The sequence below is a fragment of the Lynx canadensis genome, chromosome C1 (genome assembly GCF_007474595.2).
Source record: "Lynx canadensis isolate LIC74 chromosome C1, mLynCan4.pri.v2, whole genome shotgun sequence".
NCBI lineage: Eukaryota > Metazoa > Chordata > Mammalia > Carnivora > Felidae > Lynx > Lynx canadensis.
This window is the reverse complement of record NC_044310.1, coordinates 19755098-19782103: the sequence shown is the minus strand read 5'-3', so window position 1 is coordinate 19782103 and position 27006 is coordinate 19755098. Positions and strand designations below refer to the sequence as shown.

At 45.0% G+C, this 27006-nt stretch overlaps 1 protein-coding gene across 2 annotated transcripts in view; it reads right to left on the bottom strand.

The window, feature by feature from the left end:
• The window catches only part of ARID1A (AT-rich interaction domain 1A), a 70807-nt gene extending 44273 nt beyond the window's left edge, over nt 1–26534 (bottom strand). Inside the window, exons 1-2 of one of the 2 annotated variants that reach the window (XM_030323587.1) lie at nt 25337–26534; nt 799–1011 (exon numbers count right to left, since the gene is read on the bottom strand). In XM_030323587.1, the coding sequence (XP_030179447.1) occupies nt 799–1011; nt 25337–26476 (1353 nt within the window). In that variant the 5' untranslated portion in view covers nt 26477–26534. The remainder of the gene's footprint in view (nt 1–798; nt 1012–25336) is intronic. The other variant, XM_030323588.1, reaches the window with a different exon arrangement.
• Between the last annotated feature and the right edge of the window lie 472 nt (nt 26535–27006).

Here is a 27006-nt window from a genome sequence, read left to right as displayed (position 1 = left end):
TACAACAAAAAACAACCAACCTAATAATATCTACCCATCTTTTCCTCTGTTTTCTCATTGGAAAAAAAATCCAAACAAAAGAAAACAAAATAGAACAAACAACAAAAAACCCCAAAGTGACAGTATCCTATTTTCTATATTTAAGAGCATACTTTAAAGTCTTAGAAGTAAAGTTAGGTTTTATATTCTGTCCATCACCATTTTCAGTATGAGTATTACTCAAATATAAATGATAGAAAATGCTGTCAAAACAAAAAAATGACAATAAAAAGATAATGGTGCAGATGGCCAGACAAGAGGAGATGAGGGAAATCTTAACATTTATAACAGCACTGTTAGCATCGTTATGGTTCGGTCTTCCCCTTCTCTTCTATTCCCAGTCCCTCCTAACCATTCATTTTGAATCAGCTATATGCTGAAGGCCTTGGGAAACGTGAAGGGTCTTTTCCATCCCCAGGGCTCAGGGCATGAGGGGCTTTTCTTGGTAGCTGTGGATAGGTGCCTAGCTGCTGCCTTTCTTCCCACCTTCCCAGAGATCACTACTCAGTGAATACAAGCAGGCCAGCCAGGTCAAAGAACACAGATCTGTACAGCCTGTGGCCAGGGAGTTTTCCTTCAAGCACACAGGGGATGGTACCCACAGCCTTGGCCTTGTAAGCAGCCTACTGGAGCCAACTGAGTTAGTTGGTCTATCCTCCTTTCAAGAGATTTAGATGCCAGAGACACATTCTGATTCTATAACTCAAGACCAGATCATGGACAGCAACAAGGGTTAAGGTAACTGGAGTCACCATCTACCTGCTGTGCATAAGAGAGGCCGCCCATGGTACTCTGCGCCCGGCCCTGCATGGCCATCGGGTACCGCTGCGGGGTCTGGGACCCATATGGCTGCCCTGGGTACCCATGTCCTTGCTGCGGTCCTGATGAAGGTCCCTGTTGTTGCGAGTATGGGTTAGTCCCGCCATATGGCTGAGGTCTCATCTTGCCCATCTGATCCATTGGACTGGATGGCTACAAAATAAAAAGCATTTCATTAACCTGAAGCTTTGATAGGCCCTGGCCAATATGAACATAAACCCAAGCGTATAGGTCTGTATGCCACATAGAAAAACAGTTACTGTGAAAAAGCAATGGTACAGACCCAGTAACCCGTGGGCAAGTCACTTAACCTTCCTCAGAACCTTGATTTTATCATTTGCAAAATGAAAATACCACCACGAAAGCACCTTGTATAAGTGTGGTACTACTTGAGATCCAAGGGAAAAACCATGTATAGAGCAATGAATATATGTACTCTATGATGCAGAAAATCAGAACAAAGGCCCTGCAAGCTGGGAGAGGACATTGCTGCTATATCTTGTTCAACACCACCAAAACTAATGCTTCAATACTGTGGTTGGGAATTCAAATACATAAGCATCTAGATGTTTCCATTCTTTAAATAGTAGAATCCCTTTTCTGCATATCTGTAGACCGTTCATACTATGCCACAAGCACTTAAATTTAGGCTTTCTTCCAAATGGGTAATGTGGCTAAGTTACAGTTGTTGAGAGCCTTGGGCATCTCAACTGAAAAGTTCATCTCCTTTAATATTCAAGAGTTTGAATGTGTAAGAAGGATTACAACTTTTGTCTCTTTAAAGGACAAGGCATAGAGGTATACCAATAATGGAAACTCAAAGTACAATTCACAAGTATTTGGCTATACGTATAGCTTTCCTTCAGCTCTTTGAGTGACAAGTTCAATCAGCTCATTCACTTTCTGACATAACTCTACCCTACTGGAGCTACATAGGATAGAGCCCAGCACATTTCCCAGCCAGAGATGCCTACCCATATCGATGCGGGCATGGGGGTGGGGTAGAGGGAGTGTCTCTAAACACCTTAAATAGATACACCCAAGTTGAGAAGTAGGCTTGGACCAGACACAAAACTTGGAAACTAAATTTTAATTTGGGAATGGGCAGTAGATATTAATACCCTGGACCCGAAGATCATTAGCTCTCAAATTAAGAAGGAGTTCAGTAGTTCTCAAACTTTAGCTTGCATCAAAATCAGCTAGAGGGCTTGTTAGAACACAGACTGATGAGACCCACACACCTGGGGTATCTGACTCTGTAGGTTCAGGGTTGGGCCTTGCATACATATCTGTAACAGTTCCCCAGTGATGTTGATGCTGCTGGTCCAGGAGCCACACTTAAGAACTTTAGATTATATCTAGGGTCCCCCTTCCTGTTCCATTATTCTGTAGTTAGTAAATTATTCTATAATTTAAGGTGTGTAAGACCTTAAAACAACAACAAAACCCCTCTAAGGGGAGGGAGGCACATTCAGATAACTGGTTCTCTGTACATGTCTTTCTTGGGGGGCAGAGTACTACATAATTATTTTATAATAGAGGGAAAGTCAAGCTATCATGAGGAAAATGGATAAGACAAAAAGCTACAGAAACTATTCTTCTAAATACCAAGAGGAAAAAAGCTGAGGCAAAATTCTCTTAGGCTACAGCAAAATCTCAGCTAAAAAGGTTAGCAATGATGATGGGAGCACCCTTCAAGTTTCTAAACTACAGTGAATCACAGTAAAACTGTATCCCAAATTACTACTACATGTCAACATTATTAAAGTGTTGTTTCAATCATCCTACATAAACCATTTTTGTTTAAGTCCTGCCTCTGTGTCAGAAGCTCTAAGAAAGCTCTCAGTCATTAATTTTGGAGCTACACAGATTCTTTTGGGGCTTTTTAGGAAATTCAGATTTAACAACAATTGGACTAGTGAGTAATAAATGGCATGTGGTCTTCCCCAGATACACCTGGCAGTGAAGCCAAAACACCACCAGTCCTCCCCATACAGAGCTCAGGGCCTTACGCAGCTAAGTTATGCCACATATAACGACCAGATCCTCATCTCATCCCAAACTGCAGCTGCTCTCCATGTGTCTCCCAGGTGACACCCTCTTCCCAGGTGAAGAGAGTACATTTACTGAACAGGGAGACCAGCCCACTCTGGGTATCTCTGTCAGTCCAGGTCTCCCCACAACACAACAGGGGCAGTCATTACCATGGTTACTATGGAGCTTCTAGAGCAGCAGCTATCAACCAGAGCTACAGATCAGAATTTTCTGTGAATTTCACAAATGGAATCTCTAGGGAGAGACGCAGGCACTATAGAGTCTGCAAGGGCTTGGGCCCACCCACCCTCTCCACCCCTTAAGATCCTCGGATGATTCAAATGTGTACTACTGAGATCTAGACACACTGTCCGATCAAATTTTCTGTGACAGGTGACTATTAAGTACTTGAAATATAGCTAGTGTGACTGAAGAACTCGATTATTTTTATTTACTTAATTAAATTCATGTAACCACATGTGGCTAGTGACTATCATATTGGACTCCACAGTTCTAGAGCAATGCTCACAAATCATTTTCATCTTTCCCTGTCCAACAATAGCTACAAACTCCCTGTCTACATCCTGGACACTATCACATAGAAAGAGCAAAGAATGTAGTACATCTACAGACTTGGGTTCAAATCCTAACTCTACCACTGTCTGACCTTGAACACAAGCCCATCTAAACAGTGACTTTTTCATCTAAAACGCACACAACACACTACACACAGTGCCTGCTATTTAAATGCCCAATAAATAGTAGCCATTATCAATAATGATAAATAGTGCTTCTGCCTGGCTCCAAAGCCCTGCACAATGTGCTCCAGTTCTACACATTTTTTCATTCTCACCCCAAAATTCCCCACATAGATACAAGCCCAGCTCCATGCAATGGTACCCTGCCCTGCCCTCCTGTCCACAATGGATTCCACTAGCAGAAACCCAACCCTTCAACATGAAGCCACTTCCCATTCTTCAGCACAGTCTGATCTGTCACGTTTCTAAACATCCTATGGCAAATTCAGTCAGAATCCTAAGATATGGCACTTAGTTGTCTAATTAACTGACTGCATCTCTCAAGACTATGTTGTAGGAAGCCAGAGATCAGGTGTTTTACCTTCAAAGTCGTCCCCCACCCTGCCCCACCACCACAGACCCCAAGTGCAGAGCTAGGGCAGTATAATTTCACTGTGCCAGGCTGCCCTACTGTAAGAAGTAGGCAGGGGATACTATGGGGAGAAAGTCCAGATCAAACCCTCGAACCATAGGGTCAGGGGCATACCCTAAACCAGGTTATGACTTTGAGGGAAGAAAAAAAATGTGGATTGAACTGGAAGAAAAAAGAGGGCAGGGTAGAACAAACAGCTAAGGGGAAACAAGCATACTTCTGAGAAGAATCTTATGTGCCATCCTACACCAGAGAGGTCTTCAAAATTGCAAAGGCATCCCCAAACCCACTCCTTAAAAACAAAAGGCTAAAGTCCAGTTAGTTACCTTTTCCTCCCTCATATCTAGGGTCCTGCACCCCCAACGGAGGACACCTACTTAGCAGAGGCTAGTTAATAAACATTTCAAGGATCTCTCCATCAACTTTAGGAAATCTTTGCAGCCCAAAAATAAATGCAAATCAAAGAAATTCTTATTCTAAAAATAAAACTAAGACATTTCCCTTTCCTGGACATCAGACTTCTGACCTCCTCTCTTCACCAAAGAGTTCTAATCAACAGAATATTCAGTTTAGCAAACTAAAATATATTCAGTCCAAACAATCCGATTACTCCGATCTCATGTCCAAGTTAAACATTTGCTCATATCAAAAGGGGAGGTAAGTCGGGACTTAACTCATACTTGTGACATTTAAAACCATTGTGAAAGATTTGTGATTTGCAGTTATAGATGAAATGCCATCTTCCAATCTCTCATAACAGAAAAGGGGCTTTAAATCATCACTAATCAGTTTTATTGGAAAAGAGCAATCTCAGGCCAGAAAAATCCCTACTACATGCAAGACAGAAAAGCCAGTATCAGCAGTCTGCAGACACCAAGAAAGAGGCAGGGGATGGGAAACACCAAATTCTGGCTGCAAAGAGCCAGAGATTCCACTCTGGGAATGATGGAGAGGAAATCCTTTCAATGGGAAACCACAGGAGTAGATTTTACTGTGATTACACTTCAAAAGCAAAGGCTCTGCCACAAAGACACATAATTGAGAGGAAAATGCTGCCCCCTTGATCAGGGAAGTCGGGCCTCTTGCTGTATATACTCTCCTGCATTCATAAAAACATAAAAATGAAAAAAGGGGGGAAAGAGGCATAAGAAAAGAAAATCCACCTCCATCCACCACTTATCGCTTTCCAGATTACTGACAAACTGCCTGTCAAATAAAATGCATCAAAAGACACAGTTTAGGGGCATCAAAGCCAAGGAGGCCTAGTAGGCTAGACCTTCCTCCAGCAGGTTGTAGACTGTCCATTTGCATAGAGTCCCCCTATCCTAAGCAGAAAGAATTACATGCCCCTCCAGACCAGTGAGCTAACGGGATCCCTTACAACTTCTTATTGACCCCAAGGAAAGCCATAACAATCCTCAGGGTTGCTGGGATACAACAAACTGGACTTCAAATTCTCCAACTTCTGACCATTACCGATAGAGAAGAGAGCAGAGAAGCCCCCCGCCCTCCCCTGCCTCCTGTCAAACTTCCAGGCAGAAAGATACTATTCACCAAAATGTATCACACCATGTTGCAGTGACACCAAGAAAGACAAACTCAATGTTCTTGAAATGAAAGTCCAACTGAGAAAAGCTCCAGGCTTTGGTCTCAATCCAAAGGCACAGAAAGGACGTGACCAGGCAGCAACCGTAAGGAGCCAGATTTGGTATCCCAAGACTGGCAAGAACAAGAGGGGAGATGGATGGGCCGGGGCTGCGGAGACGGTGTCCATCAGAAAGCAGAAGTCTTGCCTCCCATTTGTTCTGTCATCCTAAATGCCAACTAGACGGGGCCAGTATAAACTTAGTGCCATACCCTGGAATTTGGACATTTAAATATTATTCCTTACTCCTTGTGTTTTCAATTCATTCCTGGCCAGATTTGTTGTATGACTTTTAATAATAACAATAAAAAAAAAAAGCATCCCTGGCTCTTTAACCGAAAGAACCCCCTAATTGATTCCCACAGTAATTAACCTGCATTTTACCTCAGAGAGCGGTAGTTAAGGAAGTCGGCACTGCTATTTATAACTCATCTCAAATTGAGGGCAGACTGCCTAAAATCTAACACATCCCAGCTGTACTCCTGTTTGAACTGGGGCCAAGGGAATTTTTTAAAGCAATCTTGGCACCGAATGAATGACACCAACAGTATGAGAGCGCGAGCGGTTGTGTTGTGGTGACGTAGCACTGGAGGTGGAATGGGAGGGGGCCAGTGTACTGTGATCCCTCTCGTGCACGCCTGCTGCTCGCGAGTCCCAGTACAGTAAGCTGGGAACCGCCCACTGAGAGCCAAACACAGGAAAAGGCTTTTCCTGTGGAACGCCTTGAAGTGAGAAACACATGGCTAATCTGCATAAACGCGAAGCCACACCGCCCCTGCCAGGAAGGTTAGTGCTCGTAATCTCTGGCCATGAAGCTGGCTGCCTGGGAGGACTTGGACTGGCGCCTGATAACCCAGAAAGAGCCGAGAGAGAACAGATGGGTAAGGACCCCGGCAGAAAACAGCCCCGGGTCACGTGACTCGCCACATGGCCCCGCCAGCACAAACTATTGTCTGGCCGCGGAGCTCCCATACAAAGGCACCCGGCCTCAGCTTCCTGTGATTACAGGGACAGGCGGCAGCTGTTGATCCAGTTCCCGTTCGGGACCCTCCCCTGTTGAGGAGCATTCCAGGCGGGGACAAATATAAAAGGTAAGGACTCTCCCAACCAACGCTTTCAGCTTCCCGCGAGCTCCACGTGGCTCCACTGGGATCCTAGGGTGGACAGAATAGACTCCCCTAAAACGAACCGCCCTTTTTACCCTGGTACACATTAGTTAACCAGAATAAGTCATTCTCATGGTGTCCCCCTCCCCAGCCACACACATCTGTATCCAAAGCCGCCTCATCCTTTTCTTACTCTTCCAGTATTTCGTGGCTTTGAAAATTGTTAAAAAACCCTTACTCCAACTGAAGAGAAACTGCCCAGAAATCTGTTTAGTTCTATCCCCAGACTCTGCCTCCTAAAATAAAGAGACTTCCTTCATTTGGGTTTGCGTTTAAACAGGTTTCCTTACTGTTTATGTGACCTAGGACAATAAAACATTCCTGAACTTCCTATTGGCCTCACCAGAGTCATTAAGATTTTCTGAAGCTAAATTGAAGTTGATGATGGGATAAGAAAAATATCTCATCAGACATACCAACACCTGACCCCGGAAATCAAACCCACTCAGCCCAAGATTCTTATTATCCTTCTTAATCTCAGAATCATACCCCAAATTTTCTACTTTACAAGAGATGGGAAACAATTCATTCTAGTTCTAGTTCATTCACATTCTAAACAAACTGGTCATCTGCCTATGGTGAGAGAGAAATTACCAACATCTACCACTCCGAAGAGACAGGTTTAAAAACCAAATCTTTTCAAATTCCACAAGTGTACAAGTTGAATATAAATTAAAAACCCAGGGGCGCCTGGGTGGCTCAGTCGGTTGAGCATTTGACTTCGGCTCAGGTCATGATCTCACAGTTCATGAGTTCGAGCCCCGCGTCGGGGTCTACGCTGACAGCTCAGAGCCTGGACCCTCCTTCGGGTTCTGTGTCTCCCTCTCTCTCTGCCTCTCCCTCGTTCATGCTCTGTCTCTCTCTGTCTCAAAAATAAACATTAAAAACAATTTTTTTTTAAATCCAAACTCAATGAAAATCAACCCTATTCTGTTTACAGAAACAATTCTATTTTTTAAAATGTTTATTTATTTTTGAGAGAGAGAAACAGAGCATGAGCAAGGGAGGGGCACAGAGAGATGGGAACACAAAATCTGAAGCAGGCTCCAGGCCCTGAGCTGTCAGCACAGAGCCTGATGCAGGGCTGGAACCCACAAACGGCGAGATCATGACCTAAGCCGAAGTTGGCCACTCAACCAACTGAACCACCAAAGCGCCCCTGTTTACAGAAACAATTCTAGAAGATTAGGGCATGTTCCTCTTTGCAGACTAAGTAAGAACTCATTTCAAAGACATCACTTGAAGCACCAGCCTGACCAAACCCCTAAGAGGGGCTGCAACCAGACATCAGACTTGACCTTCCAACCCATACCTGTCTCTAAAGTGATAGAGAACAAGGTGCCTCTCTCCCTGGCTCAGAGAAATTCAGGCTACTGTGCTCCATCCTTCCAGATCAGATGAACAGAGAACGCTAACTAAGGGTAGGAAAAAAAAAAGAGAGACCAAAGGGGTAAGAGTCACTGAATCATCTAGCAAAACTCAAACAGATTATGAGAGCCAACTGTAATAACCACCTCACAGCTGTCCACCCAAAAGAGGCATGCCAGAAAAACCACAACCAGGTGGCTGGTATTTTCTTTATTTCTTCCTGGGTTCCAGAAAGAGTCCTTCAAATAATGCAGCTACAGCACCAAACTAATGAACTTATTAACAAATGATCAAGGCTTTCTCATCCAGAACACTTTCAATTAGCCACCTTTCACACAGAAAATGCTCTTCTGTAAATGACAAAGATCACTTTTTTGAAAGACCAAACTTAGCTAACGAATCTCTCCCATTTCCAACGACTTACAAAAGCCTCTGAGAAAACCATACAACTTCCTTTTTTTTTTTTTTAATTTGAGAGAGAGAGAGAAAGAGAATCCCAAACAGGCTTCACACCCATTGTGGAGCCCGATGCATGGGGCTCCATCCCACGACTGCTGGGATCATGACCTGAGCCAAAATCAAGAGTTGGACACTTAACTGACTGTGCCACCCAGGTGCCCCAAAACACTAGAAACCATACAACTTCTTGAGAAAGAATTCCTCTTTAGGTGCTGCTTCAATCCCAGGGCTCTAAAAACAGTAAGGCCTCAAGAAGATGATTAAACAGGAACTGAAATGCCATCTGACAAAATTAAACATCCCCTTCTATACAGTATTTTAATCTCAAGAGTAAGGCAGCAGCACAACATGGTGAGGAGTACTAAGCTGAGAGGACACCTGGGTCCCCATCCCAGTTCTCTGACTGACTCCCTGGGGTGAGCTGGGGGTGGGGAGGGGCAAGGCACTAACCGGGTTGTACCTTAACTTCCTCAGCAACACAATGGAATCCTGCCCTCCAGATTCTGAATCAGCAGCTCTGGGATAGGGCCAAGAATCTCCTCAGGAGATTCTCACGTCCAGTCTAGGAGCATTTGGGCTACATGCCCTCTTTCCCAAACTCTTCCCATCTCTAGCACCACATGACTCTAGAACGCAGATGCACATGTCCAATTTCCTTAGCCAAGAAAGGGTCTGAAGAGGGCAGTGCCTGGCCAACAGAGAAACAATCAGGAATGCACCTCAGATTCCCAGATTCCCAAATAAGCAGCATTCTCAGTCAAAGCCAAGCTTTCCTAAATTCCTATACCCGGTCCCTGGATTATCTTGTTCACCTGAACACGTATCACTAACGTACTATATACTTATCTTGTTCACCATCTGTATTCTAGACTAGAATATAAGCTCCAGGAAGGTAAAGATTTGTGTGTAAAACAAACTTTCCTACTTTAAAAGTAGGAAAACTGTCGAAGAGAAAGTGAAATTCTAGAGGCCTTGCAATTCCTAACCTTGTTCGTGCAGAGGAAATGCTTTGGCCCTGGGTGGCCAGTCCCACATAACGGTTAAGAACTCTGCCCCTGCAATGCCTTCAACTTCTCTGTCTCTCAGTTTCTGCAACAACAGAATAGAGACAATAGTAGTAGCACCCTCAGCAATGAATGAATGAGTTGATACATTAAAACAAAACACTGTTCCTCAAACCAGCAGGATATGCTCTGGCCTCACTATCTCTCCACCAGGCACTCTTTCTTCAGGTATTAGTCTAGCTCTCTTTCACATCAAATAACACTTTAATCCGGTCTTCCCTGGTGAACCCATCTAAAATTTCAATCCTGCACACCTCTTATACCTGGTCCATGACAAATCTTTCTCCTGAGCATGTATCACTAGAACACTCTATGGTTTACTATTTATCTTGCTTAATGTTTATATCCTAGACTAGAATATATAAGCTAGTGGGTGGGTATGTGTCTAGAAGAACTAGAGGTGGACGTGTGTTTAATTGACTGCTATATCCTCTAGCACCCAAAATGTTAGCTATTATCATCCTACACAAGTCCCAAATTTCTAGAAACAAAGCTTAGCAACCAGAACACATAAGGTCTGGTCCCCATGCATTCCAGACCAGAAACCCAAAGTGGTCAATTAGAGGTTAACTAACAATCGAATAAATTAAGGTTATGCTTTTTAAAACAGAGAAAAAAGTATAGGCTTTGACAAGTCACCTCCCTTGGCACCAGAGCCATCTGTAAAACGGGGATTAAAACCTAACAAAGATATGAGACAGCTGAAGTGATTAGGTATGTGAAATGCTCGTTAAAGTACCAGTTCATAAACTATACATACAACAGACATTACTTCCCTCTCTCTACCCTCAATAAGAGGAAGAGCAGAATGGGTTGAAAGCAAAGTTTCAAAGTAAATGCTTAAGAATCAAGAACACACAAGTCAGACATCAAAAGGATTGAGGAGTCCAGTTTTCAAGCTCCATCTACTTTCAGTCTGTTCTCCCAAAGGAATTTGTTCAGTAGCTCCTCCCAAGAATCCTGACAGTAAATAAAACCCAATAGTTTTCAACCAGGACAGTACTAAATCCCTGAGAAGTGTTTGGAAATAAATGTATCAAAGTGCCTTTTTTTGGTTATCATATCAACTCTGTGGTGCTACTGGCATTTATTACCTGGGGAGCAGGATGCCAAATGTCCTGCAATGCATCTCCACACAAAGAAGAGCCTCGATGAGAAACAATGGACTCTAGCCCATTACAAGTCCAATCTTAGATGGAGAATTTCCTGTAACACTTGACCCTGGAGCAGTGAAGGGAAAGGGAATCAGAACTGGCCAGTACCCATCCCAAGAGCCCAACATTACAAAGTCACCCAGTAGCCACGGTAATCATAAATAGAAATTTACTTTTAAAAATGGTTGGAAGATAATTTACTGAATGAATGTGGTACTTCTCCTCCAGTGCACTTATTACAATTTAATTATGGTTATTTGTGATTATTTACTTACATCTTTCCCCACTAGAAAGTACTCCATGGAGGCAGAAATTATGAATCCCATGTTCACAACACAGTGACTGATACATTGTAGAAGCTCGGGAAGTATTTGTTGAGTTACTGTAAGCAATTGGCAAAAGGAAGGTAGGCACTCACAGGTTTTCCAAAAAAAAGTTCTGCCATTAAGATTTATTACACTGGCAAGTCCCAACTATCGTATGCTTCAAAGTCAGTAACAGGACTGGGTAATTAAGTGAGCCAAAAAAATGTTATTATCCCCAAAACTGAGAAACGGGGAATATGATTAAAGTCTAGGAAATCTTGATGGTGTGCAAGAAAGATCGGCTGGGATACTGCATCCCAATAAATGCCCAATAATTAAAAACAATGGGCAGATCTTGCTACCCACATAAGGTGGGATGGATTGACACCAGGAAAAGGTACTTCCTCCCACAAACCACCCTTTGGTGTTTCTAGGAGGGAAAGGACCTTGTGGATGGACCACAAGCCCAACTGAGTGGTGCAGTTTTTTAGACATTTTCTGCCCTGCTCATTTGTCATTTATCATTAAGTCATATGGTACACTTAAGGAATACACGGAGAGGCAAGGGTCATGTAACCTTACAGAGATTCACCCAGGAGGGTACACAGCAACTGATCTTTAAGTTTATTTATTTATTTATTTGGGGGGGGGGGAGTGCGCACAAGCGGGAGAGGGGCAGAGAGGGAGAGAGAGAACCCCAAGCAGTCTCCACGCTGTCAGCACAGAGCCTGATGCAGGGCTTGATTCCACTAGCTGTGACATCACGTCTTGAGCCGAAATCAAGAGTCAGCCCAGCCGACTGAGCCACCCCAGCAACTTTTCAATAAAGTTCAATAAAGATAACACTTCTAAATCACACCTACTTCTGACCTAGTTTCTAAAATACTCCTCCTTCTTCCATATTAAACTGCTTTGCAGATAACTGCTCAAAAACAAACAAAAAAAGGCAAAGGCAAAAACTGCTCCTAGTCATAAAACTTTAAGGCCTCATTTGCTTTCTCTTTAAAAAGCTCTCCTTTTCCCCACTCCTTTTATTTTATCTATAACTCCAAACTTGGACTGGTCTTGCATGGGTTATATAAAAAGATCCTAAATTTCTCTAAGTGCACAGTTCTACATCCTGCCAAAATTTCTCCTTCTGTACTATAAAAGGTGTCTGTGACACATCATTGAGCTGTAGGAACTTGATTTACATGCAGTCGGAGATTCCGTTTGTCATCAATCCAATCAAGTCCTGTATTTCAGTAAAGACACTGAGAAGCAGCAGCAATGCCACTGTGTTTATTTAATTCCTAGTGCTGCTTTGGACCACTTTCCAAAAATGTCAGTCTCTCACCTGGTCCCCCTAAGTTCACTCTGAACTGTAACAGGCACGATCAAGTAAGTTAAAGAATGGCCCAGGGGACAGCCAACCTTCCTAAGATTATAGTGCCTCCAAATCCTCAGGCTTTTTTAAGGTCAACAATTCCCTGAATGAAAAGCCAAGAGTCCCGTAAATTGTCCAGTTCTTTTCAAAGCTCCAAAAGTACATTGGTACCAACCCTCTCTACACCACTGTTCACACAAATGTGTATAGGAGACCCTGGCTTCATCATTTATACTAGAAATACATTGGACCAGACCAATGTTACCAGCTGTCTTTTCTGAAGCTTATTTGTCTCTCCTCTTTATTTGTTATCTCTGGCCAGTATAATCAAATTGAGATGTGTACTTGGCATGCTAAGTTATGCAAATCTAGCTAAAATTTATCTCTTCCTCACCCCCTTACCCTCAAGTGTGTTTGGCTCATACACTTTTATTCAAGGCACACAGAATTTCCTTTTGGTGAATGTGTCTGGGTGGATGAACCCAGCTATCTCAATCTCATTTTATTTTAAACCAAAATACCATAATGAGACCACATATTGGTCACTTGAGGTTTTATGCAGGGGTTTTAAAGAAGCCGATTCAAAGCTGCGCTGGGAAAGCAGAGAATTCAAATCACAGACCAGAAAGAAAAACAAAAATGTTACAAATCTGTCATGTCCCAACACAACCCCAAAAACAGATCAAGGAGGGCTAAGAAACAGTCTCCAGACCAAGGCAATAAAGTGGGAAAAGAGAGCAGAAGAGGTAGAGATCATTTAGGAAAACTTCTGTTTGTTAGTTTATTAGATAAAGGCACTGGCTGCCGCTAGTTAGCCAGGAAACTCCAACAGAGGTACACAGATATCAGGAATTTTTACTAAAATGATGTTGATCTGAAAGTGGTATAAGTTGCATCTCCAGTACTTTTAAAAACATTTAAGCAGCTCTGGTGTGGTAAAGTTACGGAGGCCTCCATGTGCTCTGTGTTCTGCTAACGGAGTTAGACACCAGAGGACAGAATGAAAAAGAGGAAAAAAAAGAACAGAGAAAATAAAGAAAGCTATAAGGCAGAGGGACGACAAAATGAGTTTAAAACACACAAACACACACACAAAAAACATAAAACTCCCTACTGGAATTTTTGTCTGTGCATACAAATGTTAAATCCCAGATCAAACTGTCAGCATACTGCCTCCTGAAAGCCTCAGCCTTCATTGCAGCCGGGTCACAGTGATCTCAGCTTCAGTCCTCAGGCAGGAAGGAAAAGAGGCCTGGTACAAGGAAACTTGCTTGTATTGGGGACGATACAGAAACCACATCAGGTTTTCAGAAAGCACAGGTGTACCAGAACACGGGTTCTCCACTAGGTCTTTTGCATGGTTACTGTTTATTATCTGACCATTTCTCTAACTTCCATTTCTGAGTCAAGTACAATCATTATTTATTACATACAACTGGGGACAGGTCTTGGCTCAAATGTCCACCCCTTAGAGAGACATCATCTACTTCAAAGATGGGCGATTTGTCAGGAGTTGACTTAATGGGTTTATTTGCTAGGACTTTAAGACAAGAGACACAAGGAAAGGAAAAATCACAGTACAACTGGCTAGCCACTGGGGCTCAGGTGAGAGAGGGAGGGAGGGAGGTCTTTGAGGATGACCTGAGAGACGAGCAGATCACTGAAGGTCCTGTTCTTAGATCACAAGCCATCGTAAGCAGAAGGGACATCATGGTGTTCAATTAAAGCTTTCCAAACTGGCATCTACAAGAATCACTTCCTTAAGCAATTTACTTGGCTGGTCATACCTGGAGACCACAAGTCACCATCCTAAAATTATCTTTTCCACCTTCATCAAACAACCAGTACCACAGATTCAGATTATCCTCATGCTACATGTCACCAAAGAGCTAAGAGAAAGAGAAATGGAAGGCAGGGAGTCCCCAAGCCCTATAAAGAAAACAGACATTTTCTGTCACTAGAGTTTATCATTATTGCATAATAGAAGATCCATCTCAAAAGTATTTCCTTTCTTCTCCCCCAACCCCAAGCACTTTTAACCTTTTCTGTATCCAGTAACTCTTTCACATCTTGGGAGAAACACATACATCTGAAATATTAGCCTATGGTGTAATCTGGAAGAAGCCCCTCAGGTCATTCTGATGGACTCTAGCCCAGTTGAGCATAGATGCATAAATTCGGTAGTTCTAACTTGGGCCTGCATCACAATGGCCTGGAGGGTTTGTTAAAACGATGCTAAAGTTTTGGATTCAGTAGGTCTAGATGAGTATTTGCATTTCTAAACAGGGCCCAGGTAATGCTGAGGCTAATGGTTAGGGACCCCCCCCCCCACTCCCCATCCCCTGGAGAACCACTGCACAAATCTGTCTCTCAAACTGACAACAGGTACTTAATAAAATTTGTTGGTTTTTTCTTTTAAGTATTAATATAACTTAGATGCAGCTAAAAACTATGGGATAGCTTTTTTTTTTTTTCCAGTTTATTTATTTTGAGAGGGAGAGGGAGAAAAGGGCAGAGAAAGAGGGGGAGAGAGAATCGCAAGCAGGCTCCATGCTGTCAGAACAGAGCCCTACATGGGGCTTAATCTCCCCAACTGTGAGATCATGGACCTGAGCCGAAATCAAGAGTCAGACACTTAACCAACTAGCTTTTAATTCAGTGAAGATCAACAACAGTCTTTAACCACCAATACTATCCCCCTCTCAAGCAGGGGTCTCTACCAACCAGGAGTCATGTTCAAATTTTATTTGATAATAGTATTTTCACATATCTCATTAATATTTATTGAAGCCTGCAAGGTAGATACTTTTCCTCATTACACAGTTGAGGATACAGATTCAGAGAAGTGACTTGCCTAAAGTCACACAGCCTAAGGGAACTTTAAACCTTGGTTTTAGAGCTGACTCTATTAGAAAACTCTGTGTGAGGCACTTAATCTTTGTGTTCACTTTCCCCAAGTGGAAATTAAGACAATAATCTTTGCCTCTCCTGCAAGTGCTCCAAGTCATAGAAAGTAAAATCACTCTGCAAATATTTTTGTAATGCAAGTTACTCTCACTTAGATCAAAGTGAAGGAGTCTATTTTTGAGCCTCAATCCACCACCCACCCACCCCCAGCCCGCCAACACTTTCAAAGACCCCTCCCGAAAAGAAAGTGGCCTGAGGACCAAATGCTGCCAACTCTTACACTGGGATCACATGGCCACTCATCAGAAACTTAAATAAAATTCTAAATGGACAGAAATCGAGGCATAATGTAAAATTGTAACTTTTCAGTCTTTCACCCCATTTAAGAGGTCTGGGCCATTGCAAAAATAATGTCCCAATAAGCCTTAGTGCTTAAAACATTTATTTTAGAGAAGCAAATTTAGTATTTTACGTTACAACTCTAGAGAATCAGACAAACCTTGATTCATATCAGAACTCTACCTTTTACTAGCATATTGCCCTAGGGCAAATTTCTCATTTTTACTGTTTCCTCATGTGTAAAGTAGGAGGAGTAACAACAGAAACCCACCTCTCATGGTTTTGAAAATTAAATCAGTAAATTCATGGAGAGACCCAGCATAGAGCTTGCACATTGTAAGTGCTCAAATGCATGGTTACTATCATTAATACTCACCCTCAGCATGCCATCATTTGAAAATTTGGATCTCAGTGAGGCTTTCAGCCTATCCGTGGCCCAGGACACAGTTACGGATAAACTACCTATAGAATCGTTCCCTCAGTCCTTTATAATAGAATTATCTTTGGCAATCAGATTCCTAAACAGATAAATAGTTAGAAGTCTACCACTGTTGGACCAGCCCAAGAACTCCACCACCTTCGTAACAGAGGAAAAAAGAGAGAAAGCCATCTATATGCACCTGGCAAGACACAGCAAGAAACAGCAATTAATTCCCAGCATTAGGTGACTTGTTCGCTAAGGACAAGAGAAAGCCATAATAAGGTCCACCCAGAGAGAGGGGGAAATCACTGTGCAAGAAGAGGCCGAAGACACACTTGTTTCCTCTAAAAGGAAGCGGCCATGCACTTCAATCATCTACCACGTGGCTGAACTCACACTTTTCTTAAAGTACACCGGCATAAGTCAGTTGAGAGTAAACAGCTGGACCCAGATGCACTCATGCCCAGCAAGCAAGTTGTGACCTCAAGGGAAACAGGAGGCAAAATAAAAAACACAAAGTACACGGCAAATGGGTTTTTAAATGACTGGTATCACACCAACCCCTAAACTCCCCTGCTGCAGTCATGCTGGTGCTAGATCTTGAGCAGGGAGTTCCTTTTAACAGAGATGTCTATAAACAAGCAAGCTGAAAGCTAACAAGTTTAAGAGGGAAAAAGCATACAAAAATCTTGGCTGCTGGTGATGAGCCACAGAAAATCATAAATGTGCCCGTGCCAAGGGAGGAGGAAGTCTAATATCTAACATTGCAGACTTGGGAACCCAGAAGCAACGAAGCCATAAGGAAGCCCAAATGTAGAAGAGGAAAAAAAGCACATGGCACATTTCCTCTTCATATGGGTGGCAATTTAAGCAGCACTCTGGGCCTGCAGAGCCCATAGCCCCAGTGCCCCAAGCTCCTTAGTATTTCATATCAACATTAACTTCCTGGAGGGCGACAAAAATCTGTCCTGGATTACTGGGTGATTTCTAATATGTACCATAACCAACACTAAGTCAACATTTTAGGGATCAAATTTCCTACTCTGCAGCATGTTGGAATGCATTCTTGGCATTAGACTGCTCATTGCAGTACACCCTTAGAAAATGCAGAAGCCACTGGTAAATAAAGACTCAACTTGTCCCAAGACTATCTTCTAGTATGCATAAATGACTAACAAAAACAAATGAAAGTTCACTCAGATGTCCTTTTACATTCAACAAAAACTAATTCCATCCATTTGAATGGCGGGGGGGGGGGGCACAATTTCAGGGAAGAATACTCAAGATAGTTAATTCCACATTCACCCTAACTTGGATTCCTCTAAAACTTAGACTAAGGAGTTCATCTCAAGCCCCTACTCACCAGCTATCCATGGCAGATGAACCACTGCGCCCTAATTCTGAGTTACCGGAAATTTGCTTTGCCAAATGCCAGAGTATTTTCTAAACTAGAATCTGTATTTAAGACTCCACTCCGTACTTGTATTCTGGAACAGTGTAACCTATCCTTCTCTTCCAGGTGAAAGCCCTGTAGCAGCCTGGCACTGGACTCTCTATGCATTTTCAGCTGTTAAAGCATCCACTTACAGTCCTTGAAAAGTGCCAGAAATCATGTGTGTTCCAATCACACATGGATCAGCAGGTAAAGAGAAACCAAAATCACTACATTGCAGAGGCTCCCATAAGGAATAAGCATGTGTTTGCACCATTTATGAGCTTCTTGGCCACAGCCAACCTAATCAAAAACAATATGAAAGGCCATTTCTGTGAACAGATGGGCAAACTGTGTACATGCAGGCTTATCCACCCATCAACCCTCAATAGAAGGTCTCATCCAAGCAACTCAGCTTCAGCACAGCTCCCAACTCTTCAGAAATAGCAGCAGCCTAAGTGTCTGGACAGGTACTTCACGACTCTTGTTTTGCTTAAAAAAACTCAATTAACTCTACCAAAAAGAAGAAGAAGAAGAAAAACAGGCTCTCCAACCAAAGTTAAACCACCGTCACTGCAGAGTTGTCCAGGGCACACAACTCTGAAGGTGACACAACCTTCCAAACCCGAAATTACTACAAAAGAGCCCCTGAACTGGCCAAGAACTTGGCAGGTTGTACTAAAGGCCCCACATAACCACAAGAACCACTAAGACCCTGGAACCACTCTCACGGAATTTTACAGTTACAGTCCAAATTCTCAAAGTCACTAGAATGAGACAAGTACAGGTCTGGGGAGGGTTGTGTAGTTTGGATTCTATAAAGCCCATGGAACTGAGAGTAGCGGTATGAAAAGGCAAATTAATATTTTAACTTTCCCCCTCTTGAACATTAAGCTTCACAAATCATTGCCTCTGAAAAGCTGTCCCAGGTTAACCTTGCCCAACTCTGATTGCTCCTTATTCTGGAATTCCTTCAGCCTATACACTTAGGTTGGTCTATACCCATTTATAAAACCCTGCTTTGCAAGTTTTCCAGATGTATGCACATAAGCATGCTTCACCAAGAAAACGAAATTCCTCTGAAGCAGATACTGTCTCTTTTAAGTCCCTTCCTAATATCTAACTGGTGTGTTCACATAGGGCTATTTCCTATTTCCATTTGAATCTCCAAATCCCCCTGAGCTAAAAATTATACTCTCAGCAATGAGCCTCATGTTCTAATATCCTTACCACCACACTGACAAAGGCCTGGGCAACCACTGTCTGTGTCAACGCAAGTTTTTGAATTTTGTTTTAAAACAAGCTGATAGCCTTTGGTAAGTCAGCAGAACCTAAAAATTATGGTCAGGGCCATAATGACATTCATATTCCTTACTGCTATGCTAAATCAAAAAGACACTTGCAGGACTCTGGTCTATAAAAACACTTCTTAGGGCACCTGGGTGACTCAGTCAATTAAACGTCCGACTTCAGCTCAGGTCATAATCTCACGGTTTGTGGGTTCAAGCCCCGCATCGGGCTCCGTGCTAACAGCTCAGAGCCTGGAGCCTGCTTCAGATTCTGTGTCTCCCTCCTTCTCTGCCCCTCCCCAACTCACACTCTCTTTCTCTCAAAAATAAATAAACATTAAAAACACTTCTTGTAAAGAAAAGCAGTGTCAGAGTCAGTGGATTTTGTTTAAAAAGAGATTTTTAGAAGATAAATCTGGTTATCTCACAAGGTTACCAAACCAGAGTACCACAGGCACACAGCTAAAATACTTCTAAAATATTTCTTCCTCCACAAAAAGAATGTTTCACTGAAGGAACTCAGAAATGTTTTTAATCCTAAAATGGCAATTTCAAAAACAAAGATTGAATCTATCCATATAACCCTTCAGGCAGGATTTAGTGAGTCCCCAAACATTTGGACTTTGTACTAACCCAGGAACTTGGGAGCATTAACTTTATATATATATATATAAAGGCTCTCCAACCTTATATATATGTAAATATATATGTAAATATATATATAAAGATATATATATATGATGCACAGAAGAAGTCCAGTAAAAACTATACAAATAAACCCAACCCTTAAAGCGGGCTTATAATTCCGAGAGCCACAGCCAGAGGCTGAGGACGACGCTGAAGTTGCAGTATCTTTTTTTCTCCTTTCTGGTATTCCAAAAATGCAAACCCAACCCTAGAAACATCTCACCAAACTACAAAACCTTTCCAAAAGAACAAGGCTTTAAAACTCAAAGTCTCATAAACCAAGCTTTTGGAGCACACTTACCTCACTATTGAAACTTAGGATCTTCTTTCCAGACTTCTGTTTATTTTCTCTCTGAAACTGCAATCCATTTTGAACGGGGCTCCATGTGCCCTGAACTACACCTAGACCCAGGACCACGGAGGCTTCTCTTCCAGCGTAGTGTCTTTTCACTTCCAGTCTCTTTTAGATCATCTCTCCTAGCCTCCATCCACGCCTCCACACCCCCAGTACTACCCTCTTCCCTATCCACATTTCTTTTCCTCCAAAGTTATTTTATTCCACCACATGAGAACAGACTAGCATTATCTTTGCTTGAAAACTGTTTATTAATTTGCCTGTCAAACATTCTATAGAGCCGTTTACATCTTACTACAGAAACCTCCTGGGTACATATTGACAGCTCAGCAAGTATTTACACAAAGCTCTGAAACATTTGGTTCCTTCAGAAGAGGAAGGAGCTGCTGTGTCAAGCAGAGAATTATCAAACACCTTTTCCTCTCCCTTTTTTCCTCTTTTATAAAGGGAAGCTTCTTCCTTCTAGCATACCTCTAAGATGCCTAAATTATACTTCTAAACTATCCAGCCAGGAGGAGAAAGAATGGAAATTCGGGTGTGCTGGAGAAGGGAAAGAATAGCATTTCCAGGACCACTTGCAAAACACACCACATAGTTTAAAAAACTAAGGGTATGAGAAAAGGCAATAGGCCTATGAAATTGACCCTGCAATGCTTAGCTTTTCCGTTCCAGTCTCAGGAACTTTTGCTCCTCTCTCAGCAAAACTTACAGGGCAAGTTCAGGCACTCAGATTACAACCAACTGCCCAAACCAGACCTAGACCTGCCCAAACACCTGAAGAGTCTGGAGAACTTAATGCTACCTCTCCCCACCTTCCTATCCCCCCAAGAGAAGCAGAGTGTTAATGTTATGACTATCCACTCCCTACCCCACCCCAAATCTACTCCCAAAATCCCCTCTTAGAGATTTTGAGGCAACTATTTTTCAAGACTTGCTTTAATGAAGTCTGCCCAATTTTTCAATTAATGTTTAGTGTTTTAAAACCACCAGCCAGGTGGAATGACTAATGACAAACATAAACAGTTTCAAAACAAAATAGTCTGGTAAGGCTTTTTCTGTAAAGGGCCACAGACCATTGTGGTACCCAACTGTTCAGAGCTTGTTCCTGTAAATCCTCAAGAGAAAACAGCCTTGAGTTCCTCGAGCCCAAGGGAAGAAAGATGGTCTCAAGACCCCTACTGGTCAATGTACAGGCAGAAATTGCCTTCATAACAAGTTAGGTATGGAAGCACAGCCCAATGCGTAGCATCACAGAGGAAGAAGGCCATACAGTCCACCAACTTCACTTTACTGATGAAGAGAAAATAAACCCAAGGTCAGTGGCTTGCCCCAAATCACACAGCTTAATCTAGATCTGCATGTGGAACCAAAGCCTCTTCCTCCTGAATCCTGCACTCTTTACTCCTCACCACTGTGTCACACACAACTCAGTGTGCATCAATAATGATAATGACCAATCTAAACAAGGAGAAACCCAGAGATAAAAGCCATGGGAATTAGGACTCCATGTTAGAGACCAAGGTATCCCAGCTCACTTGCACGAAAGAACTATTCAGTGCCAATTTATTTTGAATACCGTATTTTAACCATATATTTGCTTGGTTCATTTCAGTTGCTTCTAGAATTTTGGGATTTGAAGCCAATCAATACAACGGCAGAGGGGCGGGGGGGGGGGGAGGATTGGAAAGGGTCCTGACCATTACTTTGTTAGCCTATTTCCACATTAAAAAAAAAAGTCCACTAACCTCATTGCTAAAGCCTACTGCAGACATCACACCCTACAGGAGCCAATCCAACAGATGAATGTTTAATGCAATCCAAGACATCTTATTACAGTAGGTGCCACTTGTCATGGTTACTGGTTGCTCTGTGTCACACACAAAGGAAGGAACCTTAAAAAGTCCTTGCAGGGCCCAATACAAAGAAGCCAACCTTGGTCCTGATGCTTTCTCTTCTCTTGCAACCATCCCAACCCCCATCACCCCTAGTTCCCTCACGGACAGTAGAGAAACATGAAGCCCTCACAATGAAGTGCCGTCTCAGTGCGGTTTTCCTGGTCCCTCCTACTTGAGAGAGTTCCAAGAGTCCTGTATTTTAGCCAGCCCAGAATTTCTGCCAGTAGGCATTCCCATAATAAGCCCAAGATGCCTGTATTTGTTTCCCAGGAGTTGGAAATATCGTCTGATATTTCCATAGCAAGAACTAACAGCCAAACTTCTACAATCAAATCCATCTTGATCCCAGACTACATATTCTATTTCATTTTTTACTTTGATGAGCTGGTACTACTCTCAAGGTACTAGAGCTAAAAGCATCCCCAATAAAACGCTTTACATGAGGTTCAAGTGCATAGGTGACTAAAAAGTATCTCATCAGTAGCAGGATTCAACACCTTGAGATACAGTATTACTTATGGAAAGCCCTAAAGGGAAAGTTTGCCTGCTGGGATCTTCCGGCTCCTGTGAAAAAGACAGAGCCACAATACAAACACTCAGCTAATCTTTATTTCATAAAGGCAGAGTCAAATGAGAACGTTACAACCTTAGCTATGTCAATCAATTCTCTGCAAAACAGTCTCAATCCAAGATTCAGTTAGGGAAAGAAAGGGACAGAGCAAGACCCCATTATTTAAGAATGCTTAAGAATAAGGCATCATGGTCTGATAAGAGGTTTATCCTTAAGTAGCAAAGAGAAATTCCTATCAAAATCTACCCACCTACATCCCTCATAGAGACTACCACAAAACTGGAAGTTGCACTGTCTCTTCCACAAGTGAATGCTCACTAGCCCATGCTCTGGGCATCAGGGCAACTGGAATGAAATTGAACAGGAATCTATGTTGTATGAAGTGCTAGGAATGGTGATGTTAAAAGTGAAACCGAAAATTCACCCAAGGGCAGCACAAACTTCCAAACAGGGACTGTATCTATTTTCCTACCATTTACTCAGCACACAGCATAGTACTCAGCACAAAGGAAGTGCTCAAATATTCGTTTAATGACTGAAAATCACTATATGGCAAGAGTTGGTTTTATACCCCCCAAAAACAAAGTGTTTGCCTGAATATTATTTTTCAATTTTAATTTTTGCTTTTAAATGAACCTTGACTTAGCCCAAATTTACTCCTCTAATAGTTTACAAAAGGTAAATGACTCAGCCCCCCTCCCCTCAAGGGAAAAGAGATGTAGCGTGTCTCTTGTCCAGAGACAAGAGAATGTTCTCTTTGCTAAGACTAAGCTCATCCTCTAGACACTAGAGATTCAATTTAAAATTCTCCCAGTTTCTTGCCCAAACACAGAACATTATGGACAATGTGGAGTCAAGGCACAGCACTCTAAACCTGCCATTTAACACAACTGTTTTCAAAACTCCTACCTTAATACAAGAGAAAAGCAGTTCTAGAATGAGGAAGGAACACAACTAATCAGTGAACAAAATCTCATAGCAGGAAGGTACAACTGAATACTGCTGGGGCGGGGGGCATGAAAGGAGCTTTCCCCCTCTTTGAAAAGATACAGGACTCCTGACAAAAGCACTGAAGGCAGAACATGAAGAGGTACGAAGAGCAAAATTAAAATAAAACAGAATGCATAAAAATGTACCTTAAAGTTGTCATTTCTAAGCAAATATCAAGTATCATTATAGGTGGTATCTTTATTATCTTGGAAGATGGGGGGAAAATGGAACATACCTTAAAATGCAAAGAAAAAAACAGTCGACCTCTATTTCAAAGCTCTAAAATAACAGATGACAAAATACAAAACTAGCCTTTTTGATATCTCAGGAACAAATGATAAATTTCACCAAACCAGGCCTTTAGGAGAAAGTCCCTCACAAGATCATGAAAGACATCGGCTTCTCTTTAAATTGAGCTGCTCTCCCAAAGTTCAATTAACAAAAGAAAGTGTTAACCAGACTCAACATGTAAACAAAGAATGAGGCCAGTCGACCTTAAAACAGAACACTTGAACCTAATATGAAATTCTCTCTCAGAAAGCTTCCAGTTCTCAAAATAAATAAATAAAAGTTTTCCTCCTACCCCCTCCCATAAAGATCCCACATTTGTCACTCGATAAAAACCCCAGTAAAATAATTCCAATTCTGCAAAGCGAACAGGGTCAAAATTACTCAAGACAAATGCATCTTCAGAGCCATCAAAGAAGTCATTTATACCATCAGGAAAGTCACAAAACCAAAACAAACAGCAAACCCATTGTAGAGAAAAACTCAGCTACTGTTCTGACAACACAGAATCTATTTCAGGCTGCATAAAACATAACAAGCAAAATAAATCCAAGGTACAAGCAAAATGCCACTGCCTCCTCTTTTGTTTCGGCACAATGTAACAAGGGCAGCCTGTCTGGGGCTCTGCTCCTGCTGATACAGTATTGCTGCTTAAACCTCCCTCCTCAAGGTCACAGCCAATTTCAGCTCTGGAATAAAAGGCAGATAGTGGCAGCGATGGTTTGGGTTATCACTGGCAGAAAAGCAGAGTGTAAAAGTTTATGAGCTCATCAGGATTGTTGTACCATTACATCAGAGGCAATTATAAATGGCCAAGAGCAGGAGATGGGGAGCCAATCAGATCACAGATAGGATGTCAACCTAAGACCAACTGTCTCCTGGCTTTGACAGAAGGATTTTACCTCCATAATTCAAATCCCAAACCAAAGCAATCTGCACTTACTACTCCAATCACTCAGCTGTTTACCAGCACTTCCAGGGAGAAGCCCAGGCCACTGGGCCGACGGAGACTAAGACAGGAGATGGCCCAGGCTGCCCTGGGTGAACTGCAGCCGGCCTCTAGCTGCCCCCAAGCAGGCCCCTGCCCTCCCTCGAGGTACCCCCGAACCCGAGGGGCCCCTCCTTGAACGCACAGATGGGGAACGGCCTAGAGAAAGACAGGAGGGCGGGCAGAGAGGAGCGGCAGGTGAGCAAAGAATTGTTCACTCCACTCCCGAGCTCCTAACACCGCACACCCCTAACCTGAGCCCCCAGCACCCCCCTCAACCCCGGCCAGGCCCTTCCCCGCACATTCTGCCCCACACCCCCTTGAAGACCCCCGGAGTTCGAGGGGACCAGGAGGGAGGGAGAAGGGGAGCAAACACCTCAGGGAAAGCCCCACACAAAGGCTGAAGGAGGGAAGGAGAGGAAGGCAGACAGGCAGCCATTTTAAGAGAAGAGCCAGACAATGGCAGCTCCCCAGCAGTGGGGGCCCCGGACTGGGGGTATCCCAAGGCTGTGGCCTGCTCCCCGCAGCCGCCACCCACTCCCAGGACCCCGCTCGCCCCAGCCCCCTCCCCACTCAGCTGTGTACCTGCGGGGTCCGGGCGAGCGGCTGCCCCCCGCCGCCGCTGCTCCCGGGGCTCATGGGCGCGTGGTGGCTCCTTTGTTGGGCCCCTCCCGAGGCGGCTGCTGCCGCCGCCGCTGCTGCCGCCGCAGCCCCCCAGCACTGCGAGGCCATGTCCGCCGGGCCCTTGCCGGCGCCCCCGTCCTGGGGCCCGCCGCCGTAGTCGCCCCCGGGGTAGCCCTGGTAGCCCCGGGCCGAGCTGGGCGACGTGAGCAGTTGGTTGAGGGTGGGGGTGGCGGTGGGCTGGGGGGTTCCCCCGCCGGCCGCTGAGGGGCCGCCTCCCCCCATGGCCCCGAAGCGCTGCTGAGCGAAGGACGAAGACGACGAGGAGGCGGAGGCGCTGGAGGAGGGAGGCGGCTTGGAGCCTGCGGCCGCCGCCGCGCCGGAGCCCGGAGTGCCACCTCTCGGGGAGCTCAGCGCGTAGGCCTGGGGGGGCGGGGGGTAGGCGCTGCGGTTGGGGTAGTAGGAGTTGTACTGGTGGTTGGGGAAGCCGTGGTCGTGCGAGTTCTGCTGGGGCCCCGCGTAGGGCTCCAGGCCCCCGCCGCCGCCGCCGCTCTGCAGCGCTGCCAGGCCAGGGCTTTGTTGTCCGCCATGTTGTTGGTGGAAGACGGCGGCCGCCGCGGCGGCGACGGCAGACGGGCTCCGGCCGTAGGGTTGCCCGAAGCCGTAGGCTGGGGGCGGCAGGGCGGCCGCGGCTGAGTGAGGAGGCGCCCCCACCCCATCGCTGCTGCCGCCGCCGCCGCCGCCGGGCGGCTCCGTGAGGTTATTGTTCAGGGCGGGCCTAGGGCCCGCGTTCCCGTTCGAGTTCTTCAGGTCCGGCTCCGCGCCGGGCCCGCCGCCGGCGCCGGCTCCACCGCCGCCGCCACCCCCATTGCTCTCGGCCCCGTCCTGCAGCTCCTTTCCCAGCGGCTGCGGCGGCCCCACGGCGGGGCCCTCGCTTTCCTGCCCGGCGGCTGCCTTCATTTCCCCGCGCTCGGCCGCTGCCGCCGCCGCCGCCTCGCCCCCCGCCTCCTCCCGCTGCTGCTGCTCCGCTTTCTTCAGCTCCGAGGGCGGCGGCGGCGGGTTGCCCAGGCTGCTGGCGGCGGCGGGGGCGACCTGCGCGGCCATGATCCCCGCTGTCTCGTCCGCGGAGAGACCCGGCCCTGTCTTCGTCTTCTCCCCCCCTCCCACCCCGCCCCGGGGCCGAGTCCCCCGGGCTGCCCTCCCCACCCGCCCGGGCGGGCCTCGCGGGGCTCCGCTGCTGCGCGGCGCTCGCTCGCTCGCTCCTCTCCCCCCCGCCCCGCCGGCTCAGGCTCCGGGCTGGCGGCGGCGGAGGAGGAGGAGGCGGCGGCGGCCGAGGCGCCGGCGGCTCAGCTGCTCCCGGCTCTGTAGGCTCGGGACCCGGCTCTCCCGGCTCATTCCCCCCAAGCCCTTGCCTGGGAATGAGGGGGGCGGTGGAGGCTCCGCTCCCCAGGGCCTGGCCCCGCTGTGACTCTCCGCTTTCTGCTGCCGGAGAAAGGAGGAGGGAGGGAGGGAGGGAGGCGAGGGGGAGGGGGCGGGGAGGGAGGGAGGGAGGGAGCGGGGGGAGGGGGACCCGGGACGGGCGGGCTGGAGGGCGCGCGGCAGTAGCCCGGGCGCCGGGAGGCAGAGTCGGAGCG